The sequence below is a fragment of the Ischnura elegans genome, chromosome 10, assembly GCF_921293095.1.
Source record: "Ischnura elegans chromosome 10, ioIscEleg1.1, whole genome shotgun sequence".
In the NCBI taxonomy this organism is placed as follows: Eukaryota; Metazoa; Arthropoda; class Insecta; order Odonata; family Coenagrionidae; genus Ischnura; species Ischnura elegans.
The window spans coordinates 106,610,212-106,630,498 of NC_060255.1; the positions used below are offsets into that span (position 1 = coordinate 106,610,212).

The 20,287-nt window shown below is 43.5% G+C and overlaps 1 protein-coding gene across 2 annotated transcripts in view; it reads left to right on the forward strand.

Moving 5' to 3' along the window:
• Positions 1–20,287, forward strand: part of LOC124166389 (tubulin-specific chaperone E) — a 169,224-nt gene that overhangs the window by 90,227 nt on the left and 58,710 nt on the right. Inside the window, exon 1 of one of the 2 annotated variants that reach the window (XM_046543908.1) lies at positions 898–921. The exons of the other annotated variant lie outside the window; for it this stretch is intronic. Coding sequence (XP_046399864.1) covers positions 913–921 — 9 coding nt within the window. The 5' untranslated portion in view covers positions 898–912. Of the gene's footprint in view, positions 1–897; positions 922–20,287 lie in introns of those variants that run through there. 2 annotated transcript variants of the gene reach the window in all.

Below are 20,287 nucleotides of genomic sequence, written 5' to 3' on the forward strand. Positions count from 1 at the left end.
CGATTCCGGAAAAAGTAAAATTCAATGGTCCTTCCGATAAGTTTTTCCGAACCACGGTCGTAGCTGAGAAATGGATAGTCTGAACGAACCTCCAGACAATGTGAGACATCCATCTACTTTAAGGGAATGAAAAAATCCCCTGTTCCCATTCCATCGTGCGCATTACCAATTACCTACCACCCATCGCCAGTGTACGCCATCGTGAATCACTTCCCTCATTCCCATTGTACTGAAGAAAACCCTCTACCACTAACCTCATCTGAAAAATCCGACCTTCCCCCGAACTGTACCACCACCTCACCACTAGCGCATAGAAATGTGCAAATAGGCTGCATTCAAGAATCATGTACCTTGAAAATGAATTTAAGTGCTGCAAAATAATTTGGTCGAAATACAAGAGTGTCTAAATAATACAGTGAGTATATCCTGCTAAAGATGTAGTTATTGCTAACCCACGTCAAGTCCTAACCGGCGTAACGCAATTTGGAGGCGAGAGTGGATAGAATTTTTGGATCAGCGCTAAGAAACCGTAGTCAGCTCAGTTGCCTGGTGATCGTGTGGGGAAAGAGTCGAATTTTTTTACTTGGACTGGCGTTTATTTCCAGCGAGTGAAGTTTTATTATCTACTACCACTTATCTTAAACACAAGGATAGTAATTTGTGCACGTAACGCATTGAAGTGCACAATAAAGAAGTGATTTGCTCTATAAGAAATTGGAATTAATCTCAATTTTGAAATTGCTGGGTCAGTGCGTGGCATGGTGTTCAAAGTGCGTTCGTTGGTGTGTAATTGTGGAAGCATATCGGGAGAATAGTGTGATAAAGTGTTTATTGATTCCGCGAGAGTCATTGAAGAGGTCCACGAATCTTGGAATATATCTACATTCCCATCGAGTGAGGAAAAATGGCCCCATGTCCAAGGTAACTCTAAAAGTTATAAATAATCTTCACATTTGAAAACCAATTTGTACTTGGAGGTTAGCAATTTTTAAAATCTAATCGTTTAATTAACCTTATGAATGACATCGACTGCATACATATTTCTTTACGCGATACGGCTATGATAAAATTGAATCCATCCTATTTAATTTTTCTGAGCGATACTGCTGTGTATATACCATATTTCACCGCTGTCCCTTTCTGGACGGACGATAGTTACTGCACCTGGTTGTAGGTGTCGACATAAACTGACGAGTGTTAAACAGTATAAAGATTGTTGGTGGGGGTTTTCGGGCATTGCTGCGTAAGAAACATTTTCATACTCAATGTTACCTACGAAGCAATTTCCGAAAACCACCACGAACATTGATAAAAGAAGCTGCGAAAGTCTTCATTCGAAAAGTATAAAGATTGCTAAAGTACGATGTGTGTTAGTCGATCATAAATATCTGTTGCGTAAATAAGGTGTGTGGGAGGGGAAGCACCTCTTTCCCAAAATGAAGGAAACGATGAATTTAATGATTGCCATTGAATGAATTTCTCACGATTTAATTGAATCTTTCGTGATGCCACGGTGACGCATGGTGTGACACCCTTTCATATAGACATAGTTACATTCCTACATTTTTTAAATCAATACACACTGTGGAGGCCTTTATTTTAAAGCAAATCTTAAATTGATTTAAACCTCTCTTGTAGAATCGAAACATCTTCTAAAGCTACTGATAAGATGGGTACCCTGAAGAGATAGAATTATGCAATTCGCGTTGTGGAAGTACGCCCACACCATGAATATGTAGTGGGAATATGGGATCCGGTGTTGTAGTGTTCAATCCGTGAACTTAATGTAATACAAGGGATATCTCCGCGTTTAGTCAAGAACTGCTACGGGCTGAAAGAAAACGTTAAACAGGTGTTAAACAAAGTAATATGGGAGTCGATAGAGACTCGGGAGGCTGACCGCAAGGCTTAGATTGCTTTGAGCACTTGAAAAAAGATATCCCACTGTACCACACCGTGAACACCATATGACCACCCGAAAAAAAATTTTAAGTCCGAAAGGATGATAAATTAAGAGAAATAATTTTTATAACGTATAGGTGTGAGACGTCATGTTTCCCCCAAACATTGAGAGACTTAAATAAATGGTAAGCAGAACTGCGTACGAGTATTTCCTTCTTTTATTCGTTAACGGCGGGAGTTCAGTGTCACGATACGCGCCATCGCCTATCCTAATAGTGACATTACGGACTGCGTTCTAGCAAATGCAATTGTGAGATTAGCTAATTTCAAATCAGGTGCGACTACATGTGAGGTGCCCGACCTAATTAACTGAATTCGATGGTTGTATCATTGTGGCCAGTTACGAATGTAGTGAAGGATATTATACTCTACGTTTTTCTCGGGTAGTTTCAACATTTTAGGACTTGATTACTAGTATTTATTGAGAAGTTATAAGTATTCAGTTATTGCTTGAGAATAAAAAGACGACGTATCTTTAATTCTTGACTAAATTTTTCGCGCGTGAAGAATAACTAATGATAATAATTTTTATAACATTTTAATTCCATGGCAAATGAACTACGATATACATGCTGATTAGGCTTAAAAGATTTTGAAAACAAAAAAGGAAACATTTAAAAATTACTTAATTTAAATGATTGTTTAGAACGCTCTCTTTTTTTATTATTTCTGCGAATGAATATGATTATTACGAGACATCAGGCGTCTGTTTCACATTACGTTAGTGTACCTGCCTTTCCGACCTATCCCCAATACCCCCCAAAACCCAGTGTGCCTATTGGAGCACTCCCCTCGCAAGGATAGTGCAGAACAACGACCCAATGCTGCCCCAGCGTGTGAGAACCGGGGACTCGGTTAGCCAGGCCACGCCATTGTCTGTGTGGGACGGTGTTCTGAAGTCGAAGCCCTGACCTGCCCTAAGAGTGCAAAAGGCGTGCAATGGTCAGGGGTGTGTGCTTTTTGGGGCCCTCAGCCAGGCCGAACCACTGGTCGGTGGCGACTGAGGGGGTCTTTGTGTACCAGCCGAAGTCTTCTCGACCTTCCGATCTCCAGATCGGAAAGCCATTCTCTCCAGGCCGGAACAGCGAGTCTTGATTCCCCGGGCGAGGAGACTCCTTCGGAAAGTGGGTGCGAGTGATTGGCTGCCGTGGGTTAGACCCAGTCGGACCTCTCAATCGTTCCAAATCCCTGTCCCTATCACGTCGTCTGCCGTAGAGTATCTCGTCGCCTGCCGTCGATTCTGCAACGATTGTCGGTGTCCTGTTAGGAATTCGCGGCTTTATATAGCCAACGGCGGGGGGCCGCTGTGATTTGATTGGTCCTCAGATCCGTAACTGGTGCATCGCTTTTCATCGTCCAATCACACAGCTCCAATTTCCAAATTTATTTGCTGGCCTGTCGCCGCAGAAGGCTTCCAAAACGATTCCTGTTCTAGAATATTCTCAATGCTGAGGGCCATGAACATTGCTTCGAAGTGAATGCCAATGTATAACCGTGGAGTATATTAAATTTTTAATGCATGAATGTTCTAATTATACTTGCTTACATGCTATTCACATAATGTATTCCGCAGTGATTAGAAGGATTTACGGTTGTTCATCTAGTTTCAGTTTAATACCTTTCATGCAGAAACACGGAGAGGGATATTTTCGATACGCTCGCCTGAACCCAATTGTCCTTTTTCAAACGCTTGCTTCTATTAAGTCAGACGCAAAGTTAATGTCGTATAGCATACGTTTTATGCTAATAGTTTCAAAGTAAATATCACGGTATAATTATTCTATATTTAATATACTTAAAGAATTCAGAATGTATTTATTTATAGCTGCACAGTATTTAGAGAATGTATTGGAATAGGTAGGATTAGATCGAGATAGAGAGTGAATAACGGAGCTAACTGGTCGACTGGAGGAAGAGCAGCCTTTTTCCTTCTTCCCTTCCGCCTGTCCTTCAACAATTCTGTTCGTTCCTCTGCTCGCGTCAATTTGAATGTAAATTGTCATGATCGGGTCAAGTTCAACTATTTTGCATTATCAGTCGAGGAGGAAAGTTCATATGTGACTTCAGTTGAATCACTCTTTCTCTCTTATTATTTTTTATGACAAATTAGTTTTCATGTTATGATTTTACCTCAGTGGTGATGTAAAACGTTGTAAGATGCTAATTAGGTAATGAATTCCGGCCTGGAGGCAGCAAGCATTAAACAATATATGAATTAGGAAAATTGAATTGAATTATTTGGATTTAAATATCTACATCTGCATACACGAGGTACTCTGCATGCCAGCAATAGGGTGTGTGGCATGGGTTGAATTCAAGCCAGGCATGTAGCACTCAGCCTAGTCTTAATCATACCTGCGGTCGCTGGGAGGGCATAGGCTAAGCACGTATGGCAGCTACTCACGGTCGGACCAGAAACTAGATATTAATTAGTAATCGGAAACAAACAATAAGCGAAGTAATTCAGTCATGTATGAGTTATAGAATGCAAGGAAATGCATGCAGAAGGCTATTCTCAAAAATTGCAGTATGCTGTTACCCATCCATGCTGATATATAAGGAAAATCTTGAAGACTTTTTTCACACTTGAAAATGTCGCTGTAACGACGAAACGCGTAGTGTAAAATAAATCTATAAGTGGAAATATTACAACGTGTCATTTCAACACTATTTTACATACTTGAAGTCAAGCTATTCTAGAATTTAGCTATCACAGGGCCATATAGGGTCACAGGTATTACGTTTATTGTTGGAAGAAAATCATCGGAATACGGAGGTGCAAATTTCGTAAAATTATCACAGTATAAAAAACCTTCACGAGATGAAATGTGATAATTCGCTATCGACCGTGCATGTCCAAAATATCCCTCTCCATGTTTCTGCATGAAAGGTATTAAACTGAAACTAGATGAACAACCGTAAATCCTTCTAATCACTGGGGAATACATTGTGTGAATAGCATGTAAGCAAGTATAATTAGAACATTCATGCATTAAAAATTTAATATATGTACTCCACGGTTATACATTGGCATTCACTTCGAAACAATGTTCATGGCCCTCAGCATTGAGAATATTCTAGAACAGGAATCGTTTTGGAAGCCTTCTGGGAAATGCGGTGTTTTGTCCAGGCAGTCCTCCTAGCCTGGGCTGTTCAGCTGTCCAACGTTCTGTTACTCAGCGTCTGTGTATGCGGAGTGGTACTCCCGTCCTTTGTTTTTCCGGTGAGGGTCCTTCACCTCCGCCTTGATCTCTTCCTTGGTGGCAAGTCCTCCTCCCTGCCAGTGGATGAGCAAGGTCGTTTGTGTCGATCGTGGATGGACGGCTTCTCTGCTGCCTTCTTAATGTCCTCTATGGTTGAAGCTTCTGCTTTTTTGAAGTACTTTTTCCCGATGTCCTTCAAGATGTCTTGAATCGGTTGAATGCCAGTCAGGGCGTAGGTGATCTCATTTGCGTATAGCCATCCGAGCTGTAGTATGTTTCTCAGAGCCGAAGTCTCGGTTACCCGGAGCGGCTTGGCAGCGGTCCATGAAAGGCGTCCACTCCATGATGGCGCGGCGTAGGTCAATACTGGCCGAATGGCCATGGTGTAGAGCCGTATCTTCGTCTTCAGTGTTAGGTGTTGCGACCGGAGCAGCGGCGCCAGGCCTAGACGCTTGGTGCGTGCACGTTGGGCCACGTAGAGAGCATGCTGTCTGAAGGTCAGGTGACGGTCCAGTCGGACTCCAAGGTACATCGCAGTGGTCTCCCAGGGCACCTCCTCGATGTCCACTAGGATTTCTCCCGGCAGCGGAGTGCCCGAAGTGGCCGAGAAGAAAATCGCCTGAGTCTTCTTTGCGTTGATGGTGATCCTCCACTGCGCGTACCATGGGATGAGCCTGTCCACCGTCCGCTGTAGGTAAGATGCCGCTGTATGGGGTTTCCAGGACCTCGCCACCACAGCTGCGTCATCCGCGAATAGGGTGATGATTGTATTCCAACCAAAGTCTCTTGGAATATCAGCGGTGAATACGTTAAATAGGATCGGCCCAAGAACCGATCCCTGCGGGACTCCGGCAGCAATGGTCTTCCTTTGAGAGATTGCTCTCCCCCAGATGACTGAGAAAGTCCTTTTCCGTAGATATGATTCCAGCAGTCTCCGTTGCCAGAGTGGGAATCCGAATCTTTTCAGCTTTAGCAGAAGGCCATCATGCCATACTCGGTCAAAGGCCTTCTGGACATCGAAAAAGGCCGCAGCAGCACAGCATTTCCTGTTAAATCCTGAGGTAATGAAATCCACCATTCGGACCAGTTGGTGGGTGGTTGAGCGCAGTTCTCGGAAGCCATACTGCTCTGGTGGGAGTATATTCCGGTCTTCTATATGCCTCAGAATAAAAGGTAGTATCGTCCTTTCCAGGAGCTTCCCCAGCGTTGACAGAAGGGCTATGGGGCGGTAGTTAGAGATGTCCCTTCTCCTTTTTCCGGGCTTCGGGATGAGAAGAATCCTGGCCGGCTTCCATTGCTGCGGAAAATAGCCCAGTGTGATGCATGCTGTAAACAGACAGAGAAGCTGTGAGGCTAAGGAGGTTGGCATCTGCAGTAGAGCCTCATTTGGGATGCCGTCTTCTCCGGGAGCCTTCTTCTTCTTCAGCTTCCTCAGCGCTGACCTCAGCTCTTCCGGTTTCAGCTTTGGCAGCTCACCGTCTGGTAGATCGACGTTCATGTCGTCAGGTGTTGGTTCAGGGCCTTCCGGGGCCAGTGGGTGAACGTCCGAGGTAAATGTCCCCTCGATATATTCCGCCGCATACGATGCCTTCTCATCCTCCGTGCAGAGGAGTCCTTTTGGCGAATCTATCGGGGAGTCTTCCACTGCTTCTCTACTTCGTAGTGCAGCTGCCATCTTCCATAGGGTGCCATCTTCTTCATCGAGGTTGGCCACCTTGTTATCCCATGTGGTCTGCCGATAATCCAGTATTAGCTCTCTGACATGTGCTCGCATCTGTCGAAAGCGCTGCCCATCGTCCGGACTTCTTGAGTGCTGGAACCTGCGCCTCAGCTGGTTCCTCTGACGTATTTTCCGCATTATGTACTGCGGCAAGTGCAGATAGTTGAACGGCCGGTACTGCTTGGTGGGGACCGCTTTCTTCAATGCTGCGTCTATAGCGACTGTAATGGATCCAGCCATATCATCCACTGCCTCTTCAGTGTCGAGTTGCGGTTCCTCAATCGGAAGGAGGTCCGTCAGCTCCTGGCGATAGGTGTCCCAGTCTGCCTTCCTCCAGTCTCGGACTTCCTTCGGTGGCAGGATTGTAGGTTGGCATCCGAGGTATGCCAGGACCGGATAATGATCGCTGTCCAGTGCCGGCGCAGCATGTAGAGTCAGCGAGCACTTCAAATCGCAGTGGAGTGCGATGTCCAGGACATCTTCATCTCCATTCCAGTTAGTCCGGGTGGCAGCATGTGGTCCAGCTGCTTTCACTGATGTCCTCCGGGTCCAGTTGTAGAGCGCCTCCCCTTTGGTGTTCCTCACTTGAGAGTGCCAATGTTCATGCTTGGCATTAAGGTCACCCAGCAGCAGTACTGGATATGCTGACTGGAAGATGGCATCGAAGTCCGTAGTTACAAAGCGTCGGCCTGGCGCCAAATAAGCCGACACCACCCTGAGAGTGCCGAGACTGGTGTCCACATCCACTGCAGTCGCCTCAAGAGTCTCAAGGTCCGGAAGAAGGCAGCGTCTGGATGGTATAGTGGGGAGTATCGCGATGGCAGTTCCTCCTCCTTTGGTTTTTCTGTCATCTCTGTAGATTTTCCATCCCGGGAAGCTAAGAGATGTATTCTGCCGAAGGTGCGTCTCCTGCAAGCAGAGGATATCCGCATGGTTGGTCGCAGCGAATGTGGTCAGCTCCGGTATTTTCCTCCTGATGCTGCCACACATGTTCCATGTGGCGAGGACGACTGCTTTCTTTCGACCATTTCTATTTGCCATGACGGGATAGGAAATGGTTCATGGCAACCGTGAAGGCCTGGAGTTGTGACTGCAGAAGTGCTGCGGTGGCCGTTAGTGCCTGCAGTATTGCAGGAAGGGAAGTAAGATCGTTTTCGACCGGCTCCTGCGAGGTCGCAGCGACAGCCTTTTTCTGCCGCAGTGGTGTACGAAGTTCCTCCTCCGTCTCCCGTTGATCGGGCCTGCTGGCTGGCAAGCCAGGAAAGCCAGTAAAATCAAGTGTGGGCCGCATTGTCGGGCGCTGTCTAGCAATTGGTCCTGCAGGGCGTCCCGTTCCCCACGGATTCTGCCGTCCTAGCGCCGGTGCATCTTCAAATGTTGGCTTCGATATCGTCTTCTTGGGAGCCGGTTTCTTCTTCTCCTTGAGCTCCTTTGCCTTCTGATACTCCGGGCAGGTTCGAAAGAAGGCAGGGTGGTTGCCTCCGCAGTTGCAGCACTTCGTCTGCTTCCTCTCCTTGTCCGGACAGTCTCTGCCTTCATGGTCGCCCGAGCACTTGAAGCATCTGGGAGCTGCTGTGCAGTGCATTGAAGAATGTCCGAATCGGTTGCACCGATAGCACATCTGGGGGTCCCTGTGCGTGTATTTGTCCACACGAACGCTGTTGTTGCCGAGCCATTTCAGCCTCTTCATCTCCTTGATCGTCCAGTCCGGTGTCTCCCGAATGACCGCCAAGAAGAATGCTCCGCGTTTCGCCGGGTGCACCCGAACTACGTCGATGCCGAGAACATTCAGGTCTTCTTTGAGTTGCTCCACGTCATATCCGGTTGGGAGATTTCGGATCGCGTAGAACCGCGTCTTGTCCCCGGAGGTACTCCATGTGGAGATTTGCGCCTGCTGATCCTCCAGCTTCCGTTTTAGCACCGCATAGTCATCCGCGGTGCGGACCTGTATACGGCTACTGTCCGCTGTGTGGACCACGGTGAATTTTTGATCCGTGACCGTGGCTCTAATCATCCGCACCAGGGCTGCATGGTCGGTCACAGCGTAGACGATTAGTGAAGGCGGTCGCTTGGCTGTCCTTTGCGACGGTGGAATCGGTGTGGAGTTCTCCGTCTCCATAGCATCAGCATCGGCTGTGGCATCAGCAAGAGGAGAAAATGAATTTCTCGTCTCAACCGGCGTCGGCTGCTTCCTCTTTGCCATGTCCGTGATTGATAGGAATGGTGCCGACCTCTTCCTGTGGTCCTTGTCCGGCACCGTTGTCCATCCCGTGGACGCCTGGCTGGTGCTGGAAAGGTTTTGCAGTTGATGGCCCTGGAGAGGGCCTTTTTGTCCGTTTGCAACGCTCGTAGGGCCTTGCGCTGCAAGGTAACCGCTCCCTGAGGCGACTGTGGTCCATCCGGAGGAAGGCTGCTGCTCTCCTGCCGAAAAATGGCGTTGCCGGTCGTTAGAGGGGCCTCTTTGGTTCTCCGCAGCTGTTAGGCTGGCAGACGATCCGCCCGTCGACATCTTGTCCCCTTCCGGGAAGAGAATGGAAGTAATTTTCGGCGGGAGCAGTCCCGCGTGGTTCCCCGCCGGTGTCGCCAATGCTGGCACCGGCGTTATTCCGTTTTCCGTTAATCGTGTGTCCAAGAGTCGCAGTGGTCGTATTCCGGGAGAGAAGTCCAAAAAGAAGGTGCGGTCGGAAAATTGCCGAAGTATCAGGTAGTCCAAGGATCAAGCTTGGGTTTCCAAACCGGGCAACTCCGATGTCTAACTCTCTAACTCGGAAGCCTTCTGCGGCGACAGGCCAGCAAATAAATTTGGAAATTGGAGCTTTGCGATTGGACGATGAAAAGCGATGCACCAGTTACTGATATGAGGGCCAATCAAATCAGAGCGGCCCTCCCGTCGGCTATATAAAGCTGCGAATTCCGTTGAATTCTCAAGTTCCAGACAGGACACCGACGATCGTTGCAGAATCGACGGCTGACGACGTGATACTCTACGACAGACGTCGTGATAGGGACAGGGATTTGGAACGATTGAGAGGTCCGACTGGGTCTAACCCACGGCAGCCAATCACTCGCACCCACTTTCCGAAGGAGTCTCCTCGCCCGGGGAATCAAGACTCGCTGTTCCGGCCTGGAGAGAATGGCTTTCCGATCTGGAGATCGGAAGGTCGAGAAGACTTCGGCTGGTACACAAAGACCCCCTCAGTCGCCACCGACCAGTGGTTCGGCCTGGCTGAGGGCCCCAAAAAGCACACACCCCTGACCATTGCACGCCTTTTGCACTCTTAGGGCAGGTCAGGGCTTTGACTTCAGAACACCGTCCCACACAGACAATGGCGTGGCCTGGCTAACCGAGTCCCCGGTTCTCACACGCTGGGGCAGAATTGGGTCGTTGTTCTGCACTATCCTTTAGTGCTCCAATAGGCACACTGGGTTTTGGGGGGTAGTGGGGATAGGTAGGGGCTGTACTTAATCCGAGCAAATGCACGGCGGTACATTTCTTGTCGAGGTCATTCAACTATCCTCACGCATATGTTATCGATGGCGTTAACACGAAGGCGGAAGTTGAAGAAAAGTACCTGGTAATAATAAAAAGAGCTTCCAACCTATAGTGAGGGAGACATTAAAAATACTTGTGGCGCAGCCCTGAAGGAGCTAGGATTTCTCTAGGGCATTGTGGGAAGACTTTCGCATGATAAAGTAAGAGAGAGGTGCCATTTCACCCTCGCTCGACCACACATTCAATATACAGCCAACATATTATCCGGTGCAGTAAGACTTAATCCGTAAATTGAATAAAGTACAAGGGAATACGCGAGGCGCGATAAAGCACGATTCGTCCAAAACTATTACGGAAAGCGTTGCAAGAATTACTCTTTGAGCCGTTGGAAACACTGCTGCGCTCTATGCTTAGATTGCTTGATCAATTGGAATGGATATCTTTAAGAGTGACACGGAGAACATAATATTAGAGCCACACTATATTTCCAGCTCCGATAGCAACGATAAATTAAGAGAGATATTTTGCCGAACGGATAGATATGGGAATTCGTTCTTTCCGCTTACGATACACGGCTAGAGGTTGCAGCATTTCCTTTTTAATTATATTAAACTGCCGGGGTCCTAACCACCCCATCATACGCCTATTTAGTCGGCATGCGAGGAAGTATGTGGGTGTATTAAAATGATGATGGAATACTAGTAATGATTATGCAAATATGAGCGAAATAGATGTCACCCGTATCTTCAAAATGATTAATCACGTTCACCCATGATTTTGCAATGATGCATTTAGTAGGAGTGAATGAGCCTACTATTGTGTTTCTCTTAAGTTGCCAGAGATGGCAGGGATTGCGAGAATATTAAATTTGTAAATTGAATTATTTCGGTATGATTACCCAAATTATTTTAAAAGTTGAAAAATGGATTATATCTATTCGGTCGTACATGCATAATTATTAATCGTCTTCGGATTAATTTTGGTGACAGATTTCATTCAACAAATTGTTTCCACCTGATCCTTAGCCCTATTTACTGTTGCCACACCCTCTGGAATGAAAGTTGCGTAGCTTTTATCACGAAATAACCCACTTGTTTTTCGTAACCAAGTACCAAAAAAAATGAAAACTACGAATATCGATCGAATTAAAAATATTTATTTTACACTGCGGTTATCTGAATCATCTAACTACGAGTGTAGTCGGTTATTAATTGGGAATCGTAGTTAATATGTAAAATATATTTTGCTAATTCGGATTTGACAATAATTACCGGTAAGGACACGAAGATACAACTACAGCCACATTCCCAGCATATTGCTCCTTCGTGAATGATTGTGTTCAGAAATAAATGTGTCAACATAGATAGAGATATCATTTTTATACTTTCAATAGTTTAACATCAATATTTTCTATTTCACTGCCAGTAACTTTGTGGGCGGTGCTGTGTAACTGTTAATTAAATGCTACAAAAATTACGCCACCCGACCTATTGCGTCGATTGCATCAGTAGATGTTATATCCTGGGGGCAAGCTTTGCTGTCCCTTATATCCTCCGTAAGCCAGTTCTCTGTTCATACGACCACGCCTTCGTATTGAAATTTATGCTCGATTTCAGCGCTCTCGTTGTTAACAATATGGCTAATGACTTAGACAAAGTTGATGTCATAGTTTGTAGATTGTCTTTCGGTTCGTTTTTTTTCACGCTTATGTTCATTATATGGGCGAATTCCATTGGCAGTGCTTTTTACATTTGATATCATTGGTTTCCCTGGTGAAAGCGTTTTTGAATTTTCGTTATTTTCCTTCAATACCACTCCAAAGTTTACTTTGATTTGAATTTTTTCGCCATGTGAATTAACTCGGAGTCTACATTTCATTAAATAACGTAATCGTTTTATCAAAATCATCTTGACTACTTCTTGATTCATATGCATAGATTTTGGTTACAATAAGAATGCCTCTATTAAGGCATGAAAAAAGTATGATTAAATCGGACTCTGATCTCTCCCGGAATTTTACAGCTATTTGATGCAGCACTTTGAAATTACGCATGGGGAGGGATGGCCAAATTGCAGACCGAGAAGATTTGAAATAAAAAATTCTGATGCAGATGTATTGGAAATTCAAAATACCTTTGATTTGGGTATTTGAATTACACAAAATAGTATTTAATATACATTTTAAAATGCAAAATACATCGTTATGGATATTGAGAGATCTTTAAAAAAATATATCCCGCCGTGAAACATTATGGAAAGTTTCAAACACGAAGAAAACGTATCTAACGGAAACGAAGTAATATCGGGAGCAAAATGGTATAGAAATATTATCGGAGGTACTTCAAAAGTATTTTACAAATTTATTTTTTATTATAGAATAGGAAAGTACCAAAAATCTATACTTGAAATTCATAATACATTCGGGTCGTGTGTATGAAATACCAAATACAGATTACAAATGAATTTCAAGTACGTATTTTAAAATACTAGCATTTCAAACAATGCCCGGCCCTGCGCGTGAGCATATCTTATCGTGACAATCAGTGCTTTCGGTAAGTGTTCTCCACGCACTCTAGAATATTTTCCTTCGTTGCCTAAATTTAATTGGTGTCTTGCAATGTTAATCATCATACCAACGTAAAATAAGTCAAATCGTTAATTTGAACATTTTTTTAATTTTTCCTGATTGCAAATTATTTTTTCTCGGATTTATACCCAGTTATTAATTTTCAGCGTTTCCGCTGATATAGACAAGGGTACCTAGTGCATAGAGGGGGCCAATTCCATTCCTATAGAATGCTGAGATCTGTCGCCACTTCCGTCGCATTTTAATCGGTTTTCAAAAATATCCGCTGCGCGGTGATAAGTGCAATGCAATCCATTTTTCTCCAATATTATTTTCAGGATGATTTTTTTAACTTCTGGGAAAGTCAATGAAAAGATATTAATTTGATAGGTCACATCATTATGCAAATAAATATTGGTTAGCACCCTTAACTATAATTCATTCTCCGGATTATTTTGTCCGTCAGCGACGAGATGGTGACTTTTGTAAACCAATTTAAACGCGCGGTGCATGATCACACATTTAGAGATCGACTTTAGGGTCCTCCTTTGTAATATTCGTGGCTAAAGAAGCAGGCACCGTCATCACTCTTTTTATCTAAGCTTAATTCTTCAATTTTTTTCAATTTTAGATTTGAGGGGGAGAAAAAGACTTTAGACGCTCCTGCAGTTTATGCGTTATCTCGGTTTAGTAAAAGGTTCAATACCTACTTTGTGCGACCACATTTGCTTACACCCATCAGTTTCAGTGTGCACTGCCCGAGTAAGTATTTTGACGGATTACCAACGCACGATTCAATAAGCCCTTCCTGAACCATTGATGACAACACAACATTCACTGCACCAACTGTGGACACTAATGTCGTCGATAAAAATATCATGCCACCCGAGTTTTGTTTCGCGCTTGAGGAAGGCGGTAGAACGGGACAGAGATTTCGTGGAAATAAAGGGTTTACAGATTAAATATCATTCTTTCGATTGCGCAACACTCATTATGTGCAAAGAACAAATGTGAAAGAAAAAAATATGGTGCATTACTTTCTTGGCAACGTTCGAACTACCATTTTCAATTATATGAGGACACCCACAGTTGCCATTTTGTTAATGGAGCCGAGTCGGTGAAAACTTGGACGGTTTGCAATCAGCACAAGCTCCATCCTTTTACTTTACGTCGCCAAGAGCCGAAGAGGTCTGACGTGGATGCCGTCGGGCAATCAAATGGGATACGAATTCCAGTAGCATAAGCCCTAGCGGATGGAACGCACTGTGGACACTCACGTTTACGCACATGTTCAGACGTTGGAGAGTTTTCTTCCAGGCTCTTAGGAGACGGTTATTTGCTCTTGCGCATTCATATTCACAATGACTGACTGTAACTGTCGTTCGAAGACTCGTAGCTGAGAAAGATTACTCCAAGCGTGGTCAAAAAATCATGCTTTTATTGTCGTTTTGTAAAAAACTTATTCTTAACATACCTATACGCAGTAGATACAGTTGAAAGAAGAAAAAAATATTGTTGGATTTGTTTAAGGCTGAATTTTAAAAATTGATGATTCTATCTACATGTACACATTCATTCCTAAACAGTTTCATTCACTTATTGTTAGTGAGAACAATCAGGGGAAGTGGCAAAGGTTGTATCTTCTTTTCCTTGAGACTAATTACAGCCAAATGCCGTTGAATTAAATTCAATAATGCAATTCGCGTTGAGGAAGTACGCCCACACCAGGAATATGTAGTGAGAATATGGGATCAGGTGTTGGAGTGTTCAATCCTTGAACTTAATGAAATACAAGGGATATCTCCGCGTTTAGTCAAGAACTGCTACGGGCTGAAAGAAAACGTTAAACAGGTGTTAAACAAAGTAATATGGGAGTCGATAGAGACTCGGGAGGCTGACCGCAAGGCTTAGATTGCTTTGAGCACTTGAAAAAAGATATCCCACTGTACCACACGGTGAACACCATATGACCACCCGAAAAAAAATTTTAAGTCCGAAAGGATGATAAATTAAGAGAAATAATTTTTATAACGTATAGGTGTGAGACGTCATGTTTCCCCCAAACATTGAGAGACTTAAATAAATGGTAAGCAGAACTGCGTACGAGTATTTCCTTCTTTTATTCGTTAACGGCGGGAGTTCAGTGTCACGATACGCGCCATCGCCTATCCTAATAGTGACATTACGATCTGCGTTCTAGCAAATCCAATTGTGAGATTAGCTAATTTCAAATCAGGTACGACTACATGTGAGGTGCCCGACCTAATTAACGGAAATCGATGGTTGTATCATTGTGGCCAGTCACGAATGTAGTGAAGGATATTATAATTTACGTTTTTCTCGGGTAGTTTCAACATTTTAGGAGTTGATTACTAGTATTTATTGAGAAGTTATAAGTATTAAGTAATTGCTTGAGAATAAGGGCGGGCGAGGATACTCCTTCGGAAAGTGGGTGCGAGTGATTGGCTACCGTGGGTTACACTCAGTCCAATCCTATCAATCGTTCCAAATCCCTGTCCCTATCACGACGTCAGCCGTCGATTCTGCAACGATCGTCGGTGTCCTGTCTGGAACATGAGAAATCAACGGAATTCGCGGCTTTATATAGCCAACGGCGGGGGGCCGCTTTGATTTGATTGGTCCTCTGATCAATATCTGGTGGACCGCTTTGCATCGTCCAATCACGGAGCTCCAATTTCAGAAATGATTGACTGGCCTATCCCCGCTGAACGCAAACTAAACGATTCATGTTCTACAATTTTCTCAATGCTATGGGGCATGAATTATGTTTCAAAGTGAATGCTTGTATAATTGTAGATTATATTATATTTTAATGTATGAATGTTCTAATTATTCTTGCTTACAATATATTTACAGTATGTATTATAAGGGAATATAGGGATTTACGTTTGTTTATCTATTTTGAGTATCATTCCTTGCATGTAGAAACATAGAGATAGATACATTCAAGGTCCATTAGCGAATTATCTTATTTCAAACGCTTGTATATTGTTTGGCAATGATTTCCTAGCAGATAAGTTATATTCAGTTGATTCTGATGCTAAGTAAATGTCGAATGGCATATGTTGTATTCTAATTGTTTTAAAGTAGTACTGTGGTGATATTGTTCAGTCATTAATTTTTTTATGCCTTCAGCTTGTAGTAATTCCTGGCTGCAAGCTCTTTACGTAATGTATTTGTTAGGTAAGAGAGAAAATAATAGAGTTTACTGGAATGACTAGTGGAAGTAGTCTATTTTCTTCCCTCCCACCTGTCTTTCAAAAATTTATTCCATCTATCTGCTTGCGTTTATTTCGATTTTAAATTGCCATGATGGGGTCAAGTTGAACTATTTCGCATTTTTAGTCGAGGAGAAGAAAGATTTACATTTACTTTTCTTTTTAAAATTTCGTATTTACTTTCATTTGAGGGAAAACATGCAGTTTGTCGAACAGGATGTTCATATATGACTTGAGTTGAATGACTCTTTCTCATTAATTTTATATTATGCCAAATTATTTTTTCATGTCATGATTTTACATCACTGGTCATGTAAACCGATGCAAGCTGATATTAGGTTAGTAAATTCCGGCAGTAAGGATGAAAAGGAAGTCAAGAATTGAATTTAGATAATTGAATGGTATTATTTGGATTTAAATGTCTACATCTGCATCCAAAAGGCACTTTGCATGCCAGCAACAGGGTGTGTGGCACGGGTTGATTCCTTAATCATGCCAAGTATCCAACCATCGAAATGTCATAAATTTCGTTACGATAAAGATCGGACCGTGCGTGAGGGTGGTATTCTGTGGTGGTTTTCAAACCATATGGTCTCATAGAGGAGTATCAGTGCTATGGAGTGAAGCTTACAGAATCTATATAGATACACCTCGTTCGTGGTGTTCAGTGGCGCCAACTCCATGAACCATGAGAGGGCCTGAGTCCCCTAAAAAATTCGTAAAAGGTGTGAGGATAAAACATGTTACGCATGTTCATTTTCCCTGGAGTGTCTCGATATCGAGATTCGAGTTATCAGGGTTCTCATGTTGATCCTTGGACACATCTAAAATGATTCATCATCACTGTGTCCCTTTTTGCGTTTCCGCAGAGTTTTCGGGAATGGTGTGCACTCTTCACACTTGTCCCCCATGTTTTTCGCTAGCTTTCTGCTAGGTGCTAATTGTTGTTTCTCAAGTTCCAAATTCGCTGTCAACTTATTGACGTCAGAGGTGTCCTTGAATAACTGAGCGATCTTACTTTTCGTAAATTTTGGTTCTTAGGCCGCCGCATGACGTCAGCACTGTCCTTGCGGCGCGAGGGAACGAATTTCCTCGTGCTCGCTCGTTGACATCGCCCTATTGTACTCTGCGATCTCTTTTTCTACGACGTCAATTATTGGTGGTAGTCCACTAAATCTATAGACCTCCTCGTTTATGACATAATTTCTCATTGAGAAAATTGATCGAAGACTTTTTTTCGTTCATCTCCAGTTTTTTTAGCGATTCCTTACGCAATCGGCCCAACCAGGCTGCAGCAGCATACAAAATTATGGGTCTTATGTACATTGAGTACATGTGTACTTAAATTTCTTTCGGCGTCTCCGGGCTTGTTATTATGCCAGGGAGGATGGCCCGCGTCATAAACGTTTTCATAATTATGTGGCTAACATGATCACTCGTGTTTAGTTTCTCGTCAATTTCTATTCCGAGATATTTGGCGCAGCTTTGCCATTTAATGGGCTGTTGTCATATTCTTAAGCCTCTGCCTGTGTCGATGTTGGTCCCCGGTCTGTGGAAGGCAACTACGTGTGTCTTCGATTGAATGAGCTCAAGCCTCCATTTTCTATACCACTTTGTGGCTTCATCAAAGTGAGTCCTGAGCATACTCTTTTGCCAGCGTCCAATTCTTACTTCTGGCCAGAAGACATTCGTCGTCGCCATATAAAGCACGGTTTTTCATCAAATTCTCGTCTACAGGAAAATCTGCCATATACAGGTTGACTCTAAATCCAATTCTAAATCGATTTTAAATCGAATTCTAAAGGCAAACTGATCTTTTGGAAGAAGGTTTAAGTCGTCAATATCCGAGGTTATGTAAGTTGCTACACATCTTTCGAATAACTCACCTAGATTCGAAATTAAAGAGATAGGGCGAAAGTCACTAGCTTTTATTTTCTTTCCTCCCTTCATTGGAATGCGCTTCATTATTGATTTTTTCCAAGTTTTCGGAAAATAACCAATTTATAATGACTGGTTAACTATTTCTTTGAAGAGTTGTTTAGCCTTTTCTGGCATTCTTTCAATAAATTCATTGGGGAGGCCATCTTCGCCAATGGCCTTCCTAGTTGGAAGGTTTTTTAGGATCTCGGTTAGAGTATCCATCGTCACGACCGGAATTTCTTCTTTGGCCATGTGTCTTTGTCAAGAATTAATGATCTGAGGTTTTTAGTCCGACCTTTCCAGGTATGAAAGTATTAGCTAGGACTTCACTCATATGTTAGATTTCTCAGATGGTGCTACTATCTTTTCGTACATATTTTCGGCAATTGGATCCTCTTTTGGCCTTTTTCTTAGTCTGTTGACAAGCTTGAATATCGATCCATCACTCGTGTTAAGGTTTTCTATTTGCGTTATCCATTTTTCAACTCGTAATTCCTTAATTTCTTCCCAATTTCCCAATTTCATCCTATTATTACAGCATAAAAAGCCTAAAATTAGAGTTGAAAACTGACTCACAAATAACGACTGTGGACGTGCTAGCTGGGATAATGCGCATGGGTTGGATATATCTCCTTCATATACTTTTAAATTTATAATTAACAGCGTCATAGGGTATAACTTCGGCATACAATATAATCTAGCATTTATAAAGAATTAGAATAGTATTTTTCTACTCATACTGGAAATTTATTTAAATCAAAATTCGAGGTTTTTTAATACGATCGGCTATGTTACCAATATTCATCTCTATGTCTCTGCATGTAAGGAATGATATTCAAAATAGATAAACAAACGTAAATTCCTCTATTTCTTCACAATACATTCTGTAAATACACTGTAAGCAAGACTTATTAGAACATTCATGCATTAAAAATATAATATAATCTACAATTATGCATAAGCATTAACTTTGAAACATAATTCATCTCCCCCAGCATTGAGAACATTCTAGAACATGAATCGTTTAGTTTGCGTTCAGCGGGGTCAGTCAATCATTTCTGAAATTGGAGCTCCGTGATTGGACGATGCAAAGCGGTCCACCAGATATTGATCAGAGGACCAATCAAATCAAAGCGGCCCCCCGCCGTTGGCTATATAAAGCCGCGAATTCCGTTGAATTCTCATGTTCCAGACAGGACACCGACGATCGTTGGAGAATCGACGACAGACGACGTGATAGGGACAGGGATTTGGAACGATTGAGAGGTCCGACTGGGTCTAACCCACGGCAGCCAATCACTCGGACCCACTTTCCGAAGGAGTCTCCTCGCCCGGGGAATCAAGACTCGCTGTTCCGGCCTGGAGAGAATGGCTTTCCGATCTGGAGATCGGAAGGTCGAGAAGACTTCGGCTGGTACACAAAGACCCCCTCAGTCGCCACCGACCAGTGGTTCGGCCTGGCTGAGGGCCCCAAAAAGCACACACCCCTGACCATTGCACGCCTTTTGCACTCTTAAGGCAGGTCAGGGCTTCGACTTCAGAACACCGTCCCACAAAGACAATGGCGTGGCCTGGCTAACCGAGTCCCCGGTTCTCACACGCTGGGGCAGAATTGGGTCGTTGTTCTGCGCTCTCCTTGCGAGGGGAGTGCTCCAATAGGCACACAGTTGGGTTGGGGGGCAGTAGGGATAGGTCGGTAAGGCAGATACACTTATGTCATGCGAAACGGACCTATTGTTCTCTCGTAAAATCCACAATTACAGAAAATAGCGCATAAAAAATTCTCAATAACTCAAGGTAATTTTTATAGTTCGAGGTTTTTCCCGTAGCCATTTAACACAATAAAGCATGTCCAGTCTGGTTTCGTTGTCATGAATACAATCTTTTCCTTACTGTAAAATGGAAGGTCACTTATGACGTTCTGTAAATCATTAATTTTATTAGTTACACCGACAAGGTATTTAAATCTACCCGTACTGAAATTGAATGACAGTTATTTTTCATTCTCTTTTTGTGTCGTAGATGGTGTCATGAAGTACTGCTATGTAATACTCGTATCGGAGCTCCGGCGATTGCCCGCGATGCATCAGCTGAATCGGATACTCTCCTATCCTCTGACACTCCGTTTTTGGGTAGATTTGTATTTTTTAAAGCTCTCCACCGAATGACTTGAAATTAGCATAT